The following is a 10,197-nucleotide window of genomic DNA, read 5'->3' on the forward strand; positions in this document are numbered from 1 at the left end:
AAATCAATATATAAGCATGAAGTTGTTTTTAATTATTACGTTGCCTTAAATGACGAGACACGCAACTTAATTATCCCTGCATTGATTCTTTACTTTTGGAGAGTCACATACTGTTGTAGGGAATCGGAACCCGAAACGAGCAAATCCTGAGCGGTAATGATACTAATTCAGTAATGTAATGGAAAAGGGCTCCTGTCGAGTGATTGAATTGTCTAGTTTGGGTGATTAAAGTCCAGCTGATTGCCCTGTTACCGATCGTAATTTGCAGCAAATGAAAGAGGGGGTCTCAGTTCTCTCCTCTGAAGTTTAGTGGCACTGACATGACTGAGTGGCCTAGGCTTCACAAGGCAAAACAGAATCCTCTGCACCATTTCATTTACATGCAAATATCCTCACCTTATCAAAAACAGCACATTAGAAAATGGTCAGTAGAACGACCTTATAACCTCTTATAGCTCCCAAACCCGCGTAAAGAAAAAAATACATACTTTTCTATGACTCTTAAACAGACTGAAAATTGACAGTCTAATTAACGACCTATCGCAGCAAAGTCACTTGTGCTAAATTAACACACAACATTTATATACGGAAACCATTTTTTCAATTTATACCCTTCTTTATAGTAATACACTTTTTTATGGTATAACTTTCACACTATAACAGTTAATTTACCACTGGCATTTTTTGTGTAAAGTAGCTATCCCCGAATGATACTGGAAAATAAAAAAATACTAGAATGAGTGAAAAGTGGGTGTCACATTGTTTTATGAAGCTCTGCCCTCTTCGTTAAGAAACAAAGAAAAGAAGGATCGAGGCGAGTGACGATGAAAAATATTGTAAATTGGGTAAGGCGCTTCCATGATGGTTTGGTGTGCTCTATCCCTAATAGATTTGTTATTAAGATATTCTGTTAAACAAAACTGACTTGCAAAAAAGAATGGTCATCTGCGGAGGCTGAGAAAGATATTAGATGTCAGAATTCATCTCAGTGACCCAAATGATCAGGTGCAACATTCCAGTTAGCAGATAACCAGGGGCGGCTGTGGAACTGGAATGCCCGCAGATGAGTGCATTATGGCCAATCAATTGTGATTAGGGCTTGTGCAACATCTCTATAGAGCTTGTCTGGAAGTGCGGAGTGGTGGCCCTCACCGGCTTCCTTTGGGCATTTTGCCTTTATGTCATTGCAATATTTAAGTCTTTCCCATTGTGCTTTTCGCATTCGCATATATAGTTTTGATTAACTACGACTGGAGCACCTTTAGCAATTAAAAGAAAATTGTAACAAATGGAAGTGAAGACCATCACTAAAACAGTATCAAGTGTATTTTTCCTTCGGAGATCACAATAACCCAAAGAAGAGTCTGGGTGGAATTACATAACTGAATATCGATAGCCTTTCACTGATACATTTTCCAAACTCTATTGCCTTTGTCGTCATTGTCAATTCGATCACAAAGATCTAGTAGGCCAACTTAACAAAATGTAATCACAATATCACTGAGAGAAATATCATAGCATTGCCTCTTCCGAAATTAATACAAATTTGGTAGTTATAAATTCACTTAATACAAATACAAATAATTTCTAGACTGCTTGCTTATCTGTTATAAAGAGAAAGTAGAAAATTACGTAGTGTTCATAATTTTCGCATTGTGAGATAAAGCTGTTTTCACATTATTGCAGTAAATTATATTTTACATTGTCAAAATATAAGTTGAGATTCTCTACCAGTCTGTATAATAACCCCCACCCATCAAAAAATTCTAAACAACCAAAAAAAAACCTAATTTGTATTTATACAAAGAAAGCAAGCCCTATTCTATCCTTTGTGAAAAAAGGACACTGAAGGGATTCCTGATTAAAATCTAATAGCTATTACATTACAGATTTTGAGCGGCTGCTGCTGGTCTCCTGAATCCAAAGCTGTACACCAACTCCCCTGGGCATAGCCCTCTGATGGGCTAATCATGTTCACCCCTACCAAAATTACAGCTGATTGTTTTACCCATTATTTTTCCCAACTTTTAATTTCTGCTTTCCAAAGGATCATTGCCCGCGGTAATTGCAAAAGACCTGTCCTTGTATGTGTCACCAACCTCTCAGAAAGAAAAAATCTAATTTTCCTCATGTGCTTCCAATTTTACTTTTTGGCAGCTAATTCTCAGTGTAGGGACTTAGTCGCTCCGCTGTGTAGGAAATGAAACATATATATATATATATATATATATATATATATATATATATATATATATATATATATATATATATATATGTGTGTGTGTGTGTGTGTGTGTGTGTGTGTGTGCATATTTGTGTATTACGGTTACAAATTTGCATTCGCTTATTCGGTTCAATTTGTTTGACAATAAAAATGGATAACGGGATTAATACGCCACGCCGCATGTTCACTTTTTTGGAGTTTTACTGCTCCGAAGTGTGATTCTTTTTTGGAAAATATTGACTTTGACGTTTCGTTATAAAACCATAACTTTAACTTTTGCAATAATTTACACTCAGAAATGAGAGTACTACAATAAAGAGAAACCTCAATCGATACTTATCAAAAAGGTTTGTCATACAGTCCGGGGACAAAAAATGACAATAATCAAGTAGTCTGCTGATGTCACTTTTTGCAATTTTGCAAAAGAAAGAAAGAATCTTAAGTTCGAGTATTATGATTTTTAATGTTTTTCACGTGTTGTAAAAGAAACGTCATTATAAGTGTTTACGAGATTTGTCAGCTATAACAGAAGGTCTTCACACGGTAAACAATAAAGTAAATGAAAAACTCGGACTATTTGCACGGTATTCAGTCGACTCGAGGGGCTCGGAGACAAAGATGACAGCCAAGTGGCTATCAGATGCGGTATCATCCTTCACTCTTCCCCTCCCTCTCCCTCTGTGCCGCTCTCAGAAGGAGATTGCAGACTATTAGGGGCACGGGATTAATTTGTAGCCAATTACAATGCGAAGCTGAATATGAATGCATAAATAAGGTGCACCCTGACGCCTCTGTGCGAACTGGGGGCTGGGGAAGGGAGGGGGGGATAAACCGTAGTCGGGCATGAGGGGATGGTAGAGAACCAAAAAAGGAGCGGAGCTGTGGAGATCGCCATCCTGTAGAGGGACTGTCACCTTCTGACCGAATTCAGGAACTCTGCCGAGAAGAGCACGTTCATGGTGGTCCTAAGCAAACAGACATAGTGGCAGTAAAGAACCAGAACCTCTGATCTGCTCATGTAATTATACGTGTTTTCTCCCCTTTCTTTAAAAATCAGTAACAAGCGAGGGATACTGTGCGACGACAGCAAGGGCATTTACTTGTTCGCCTGTCGGGAAAGTCATGAATGTGAACAGAGACAAGGTCCAGGTGGGTGACATCTCTTCAGCGCCAGACACGGTCCCCTGCAGCCTCCGAGCTGAGAGCATGGATCCTCCTGCCGAGCAAAGGCTGTCCGGCAGTGAACTACCCGTCTTCTCGTGTCCCGCAGGGAGGGACAGGCAGGCGGACAATCAAGGTAATTCACCCAGGCAAGAGGTAGCAGCTGCTCCCACCATCCACAGGACCACTTCCTTTTCCGTCTTGGACATTTTGGACCCTAATAAATTTAACAGCAAAAAGCGTTACGGCACTAATATTTTGTACCGAGCTGGTCACGATTTCTCGCTTGGAACTGAAAATATTGCCGCTGAGGATTCGCCCAGAGAAACTGCGGACCAGAAGGGCTTCTCCGAAGAGTTCGACACGTGTAAGAAATCTTCGGATATCATAAGTGAGTATCTGCCCTCCTGTAACTTCCTGGCGAGGCGCTCAAAAGTGTACTCGGAGTTGACATCAGTTGGGCATGCTGTTTCGTGTAATCGTGAATAGATGCTGCCACGAGTGTTAAACAACATTGAAGTGCCGGCTTAACGAGTAAATACTCAAATGTTAAAGCAAATTTTGCAAAATATGGTCTTAGATAATAACAGTCTTATAATAGGTTGTCCGCTCTGTTACAAAATTTTGTATTTGTTTCGTGATCAAATGGAGACAACATAAGTTCTTGACAAACCAACTTGACAGCTATGTATGTAAGTGCAGATGCAGAAATGAAACAGCACGCTAATTTACTTTTAGACTGAGTTTTGCTTAAGTAAAAATAAGGAAACATGAGGAGCTGCTATACTTAAGTGTTAAAATATGTGTACTTTATGCTCTCACAGAGACGACTTGATCAGGTCTCTCGGAATGTTTACGCGTTTGGGTGTATTAAGTTTAGAAAAAAGAATTAGCATGCATACAGGGCTTCGACAACTTTAACGGTACAAACATGATGTTAGTCGGTATTTATTGCTGTACTGTGTATTGGCTTGATATTCAATGACAGAATAACTGTCAGCAACTAGGACTTTCTCAATGAACTCACTAACGAGGCGTTGTTTGAACTTAGATGGGAAGAACAAACTTCTTCTTGTAAAAGACAGCAAACCTTTATTCCTAAAACTAAATAAAACGGCTACGGAGCAGGACTGCTCACTACTCTGACATTTCATTCTTTGAGTTCAGTTCTTTACATAATTGTCAAATTCTGGGTCGGTACCTATTAATACAACCTATCGTACTCGGCATAAAAGCAGTAAAATCGAATAAAGTTGTTAGTACATTTTGGATTCCATGTTTTAGTGTCTGCTCCCTTGTTACGCTTGTTCCAAAAGCCCCTGTGTCCTAATCTACAAAGTCAGATCTGGCCCGAGTTTGCTCTCCTGTGCTCTAGGCGACAGATTCAATTTTTTCTTCTCCCCTTGGCTTTTTTTTTAGGACGAATCAGACTAATTGTGACAAAACGCTGGTTATCTCTAGAAAAACAATTAAATTCCTTCGATTACATTTAAGTTAAAATGTGCTTAGCAGCGTTAAAGAGGCTGGATAATGGGGAAAATCGCCCCAGAGTGGCATGTTGGACTGGCCTGGTCGATATCCTATTATCGAATTGTGCATATCTCTTTCAGGCAGCTTGCAAACTCCCCTCCAACATCTAAATTATAGGGTCAAAATTCGGATAATTACTCGATTAAAACCTATTACACTTATTAAGGGTTGTTATTGATCGTGGATTGCTTTCGACCCAAAGAAGGAGATTGCCTTTTCTAAAATAAAAAAGAAAGAAAAGGGGGAAAAACAAGATTCTTGGTCTTAATCCGTCGAAAATACATGTATAGATAGTACAGTAACTCAAAATTCATTGATTTATATTATTTTAGTTAAATAAACAGTTGAATCATAAGTAGAATTACAGGTACATGTTGATTCGAAAGTAATTAATACATTTTAATAACATAATATCAGCCTATACTTTTAATTTGTTACGGTTTTCCTGTTGTGTTTTAGCGATACCTGAAATCACATACACGGCACTTAATAGCAGTAGTGGTAGTTAATATAGTCAGCACTGAATTAACATTAAAAAAAATACATGAGCTAGTGTACTAACATTATTTTTTAAATTATGCACCCTGTTAAAGTTATACATCTTTGCATATTCACAGTAAGAAGTGATCCTTGCATATGTTTATGTTCAACAAATAAACTTACAAACTGTAATTAAACAATCATGTCATTGACTACGAAAAGCTACATTTAAAGCGTATGTTTTAAAGTTTCAGTATTGAAAAACAATCGATATGTATTTAGAGCAGGAAAGAGGTAAAAACAAGTATTTATAGACCGTTATTTTTAACATTTTTTTCTTACTAGAACATCCTGACCTGTACTCCGATTTAGTCTGAAGCTCTTTGCTTTCTAGTCTCGGAAATAATTTTTGAAAAAATTGAAAAGGATCTCTTTAAAAAATCACAATCAAAATATTTCCACGTGTTTGCTTAGTTTAGTCTGACATAAAAGTCATGAGTTATTGAAGATAACCTGATGCTAGTCTCTAAAAAAAATACTTCAATCGAACTAAACGTCCCACGTCAACGCAAAAAAAAATCAAAACGTTCCAACTAACTTATGGATGACTATGTTCCTTTATTATATTTTGGAGCTATTGTTGTACATTTTTAGACGCGTATGTATTGAAAAATGAACCTTAGACGAAATTTATGAAAAGTGCACAGTTTAACACCATGCAGTAACAGAAGACTAGTTAATTAAACTATAGGTTGTAAAATGAACAAGTTGAGTGCCGGAGTTAAACAAACGTGCACTTTCACAAATGTGTTAGTCCTTTGTTCAATCATATAATTACTTTATTGCTTTAACATCGAGTACACTGAGCAAATACATTCTAATATACCGCAGAAAAAATGAACGTGAACGTTAGTATAATAGTTTCCATCACTAAACTGCAAAGTATACAATTGGAGTAGGGTTAAACTCACACCTGGCGTGTTTTCTGACAGTTATTTTCAGAACACACATATTTAATAATAGTTAATAAAATAAACTATGTGCTATATCTAAACCATGTTCTTTTTATATTAATGACTCGACTGTGGTCGTGACTTACGTAGTTTTAGGTTTATACAATTCACAAGAATATAATATAATTGAACCGACTTTTTAAATGCGTGCTTGTAATATCGGTGTTATCAAACATTGTGTTACACAATTTTGTACAATTTTACTATGAAAAAGTTATTTCACAAGGCCTATTTTCGAGTTGCCTAATGAAAGTATCCGGGGTTTAACACTGATTAACAAAATATAAATGAAACAGAAGATGTTTTCACGTACAGTATTTACAGATGTATTTATTTTTGTGCAGTCGTTTTAATTTGGTCCCACATCTTAAATATTAGATTTCTATAATATAGTTTACAGTAATGTTATTTATTAATTATATATTTTCAGGAGAGACTAACTTTCACTTACTGGATTACTAAAATCAACGCCAGGGGCTATATATAACGAGTATTACATCTCATGATTTTCATGCCAGATACGTAATGCGGCTTGTTTGCGAAAGAAAAACAGTTTTTTTTTCTAATTCAAAAATGTGTTCCTTTCACTGCAGAAGACGGGATTGTATACAAGGCGGAGGAATGCGACAACGAGTTCAACAGGAGCCCCCAAAGCCCAGAGAGTGAGGCCCAGGACGATGAACTGTGCAGCGAAGAAAGCAGCGGCGCAATGCCCGGCGCTGCAGAGAACGATCTTGGGCTCCAGGAAGAGGCCGACTCACTGACACGGAGTTCGACTCCAGGCGCCCCCCAACAATCGCAGCAGCAATCGTCTGGCCAAAGCCAACAGTCCAAGCCCAAGAGGAAGCGCACCGGATCGGACTCGAAGTCCGGCAAACCTCGTCGAGCCCGGACTGCGTTCACTTATGAGCAGCTTGTGGCTCTGGAAAATAAATTCAAGTCGACCCGTTATCTGTCCGTTTGCGAGAGGCTCAACTTGGCCCTTTCCCTCAGCCTGACTGAGACACAGGTAAAGATCTGGTTCCAGAACCGCCGAACCAAATGGAAGAAACAGAACCCTGGGGCAGACACCAGCGCCCCCACCGGCAGCAGTGGTGGAGGAGGTGGTGGCGGCGCCGTCGGAGGGCCTGGGGGGCCTTTAGGCAGTGGTCTTAGCCCGCTCAGTCCATCACCTCCAATGGGGGGACCGTTGTCCATGCATGCCACCTACTCCGGTCACACTCCTGGTGGGCTAGTGTGCACCGCCCAGCTGCCCTTCCTGCCAAGCCACGCTGTCTTATCGCCTTTCGTTTTGGGCTCTCAGGCTTACGGGACACCGGCCTTTTATACACCTCACTTATAACTCTTGTATACAACGGAGGTTGTTGGGCAAAGCAGAATTCAAACTGAAACGTAAACTTCCAAAACTTATTGAAACAGCAGACACACGCATGACCCGTGTTCAGCATTAGCAAACTTAACCAAGCAAAATGGACGCTTTAAGACATTCTGACTTGAATCGATTTTTCTATTCAAGGTTTCCGTCAAAACGGTGGACTTTTCAAGGGAAGGACGCCGACTTTACACTTGCACTGTCTATCTTACCGCCACTGAAACACCTGCATTGATGATTGGAAACTCCATTTCTTTATGAATATATTCAGAAAGAAAGACGGAATTTGGACAACTTAGCTCGAATCTGCATCAGCTTCACGAGACCAGACACCAATAAAAACAACACGGGGAAAAGCCAGTCTTCACGTCTCACATTATGGGGTCCGATGCCGTTACATTAAAAGTGATATAATAGCAGTGATACATGATATCTGGATTTAAATAAGACGATTTTGTCATTATTACACTTTTGACTTCTTAATATTTTACATATGCCCATTTGATCTCAGGGTAACTGGATTATACAGTGCCGTTTTGCTACATCAGCTGTGTCTGCTATTCAGACTTCCTGTGACTGACATTAAAATAAGCAAAGTGAAATGGACTAATTTATTGGGAAAATAACGGCGGGAAATATGTGACATGTTTTTGCTGGGAGATATTTAATTAATAAGTATATGGGGATGGAAACATTTTTAATGTAATTTCAATTTATCATATGCATTGTAAATGTATAGTTGCTTATATAGTTAAATTTATAATTTTATCATTGAGGTGTTGCTCGGAAATAAATAAATGCCAGAAGAGCACTTTGCTGAGACAGAACCACTTAAAACGGAAACAATCAAATGAATTAATAAGTATATACTGTATGTACAGCTCTGTTACGTTCGCGGGAAAAAGCGATTGTTCTTTTTGCAATTAAATGTTTCAAAGTTCACTTTTACACATAAAGTTGGAAATTATTATTTCAGTGTCTTTTGTACCTGTACCTCGCTGGATAGCGTAATGATCAAAAGTGAGGAAAGTTGTGTTATGTTTATTTTTTTAGTAAGGCATGAATAAACATTGACATAAAGTCAAGAAAGAAAAATAAAACGTGACCATGAGCGCGATATTGTATTGAACCAGCTATAAAGATTTTTCTTTGGACAAAGTTTCTTCTTACAGGGGAACATACTGGTAAATCGATGGGGATAATCAGTTTGCGGGTCATTACAGAAGCGCTTCCACAAATTTTGAATGAGATTCGCAGGTTTCCTTTACTGATCGAATGTACGGTTTCTCTTACTGAACTCTTTCCAACACAATTTGCAGTAGTCAAACATCCCTGAGACAGCATTAAACGATGTCTTCTAATCCTATTAGCCCCTTCCTCTCGTTTGCTTCCGTAAGTGAGTTTTTTTGACAACCTTCACTGCGAGTAATGACACTTGAAGCGCTGGGATGTTATAATTTTTGACAGAGAAATTACATCTCTTCACAGTCACTGATATCATGAAATTTAAATAGACTGCAGTCAAAATGAGAACTTATTACGCTCTGTCTAGAAATGTGCGCTTAAAGCTGCGCAGCCGCAGTCCAGTGACAGTGAGCGCACCGCATTGCCAGTCTCCGTGTCCCCGGAGAATTAGCACGCGCTTAGTATGAGCTCTTACGTGAGATCGTGTCCACTGGATGAAGGTGTGACTCGCCCCATGTATCCCTTACGTTTTTGCCAAATTTATAACAAAGCTTTATAGAAACTAAGCTTCATGTGTTTCCCACTTTGTTCAATTTCTCAAACATAGAATTGGTGTTGGTATTTTAATCGTCAAATCAAAACGTTTGGTTTCTTTTTGTTCAAACTAAATCATGTAATTTTGCCCGGTTTTGGGTTGCCACTAACTATGGCAAGAGTCAGTATATGCTTACCTCTGTCTTTTGTATATTTTGTACAGGATTCACATGGCTGACTTTTTCATGAGAAATAACTAGTGTGATGTGGACTTTCACCCGAATAAGATTCCGATACGGTGTGGAGTACCTTACTGACAGAGGAGTTGATAGCGTTATTCCCACAGTTTTACTCGCTGTATGCGCCATTCTTACCAGATTCACCATGTTGTAGTTGCCGATTTTCTACAAGGCTTCTTTTTTATCTGTCTACTGGCTGATGCCGGTACAGGGTTTCAGGAAAACCAGATGACGTCACCAACAGCAAAACTGGAACCATACCTGGACTGGACGCCAGCCCATAACACAGCATTTTCCCAACACACCAGGGCAATTTTAATCACCCGTACACTAAAATGGCAAACAGTTCCAGTTTAGGGGTTATTATATGAAATATGCGTGCGTGTTTTTATAAAGGCATTAAAGCGGAAAAGTGAATAGCTGCAATGTAAAATGATATGCATGTGTTAATTTTCGGAA

The 10,197-nt window shown here is 38.8% G+C and overlaps 1 protein-coding gene across 2 annotated transcripts; it reads left to right on the top strand.

Annotated features, from left to right (window-relative positions):
• Positions 1-3,168: 3,168 nt before the first annotated feature.
• On the top strand, positions 3,169-8,882 carry nkx1.2lb (NK1 transcription factor related 2-like,b). Of its 2 annotated transcripts, none has more exons than XM_039752803.1 (2): positions 3,169-3,776; positions 7,002-8,882. In XM_039752803.1, exons 1-2 carry the CDS (start codon positions 3,347-3,349, stop codon positions 7,748-7,750), a joined length of 1,179 nt encoding a protein of 392 aa, XP_039608737.1. In that variant the 5' UTR covers positions 3,169-3,346; the 3' UTR covers positions 7,751-8,882. The 2 variants fall into 2 exon arrangements, with proteins under 2 accessions (XP_039608737.1, XP_039608738.1); XM_039752804.1 differs by having other exon boundaries at positions 7,005-8,882.
• The last annotated feature ends 1,315 nt before the right edge of the window (positions 8,883-10,197 follow it).

Source organism: Polypterus senegalus, chromosome 4 (genome assembly GCF_016835505.1).
Source record: "Polypterus senegalus isolate Bchr_013 chromosome 4, ASM1683550v1, whole genome shotgun sequence".
Taxonomy (NCBI): Eukaryota; Metazoa; Chordata; class Cladistia; order Polypteriformes; family Polypteridae; genus Polypterus; species Polypterus senegalus.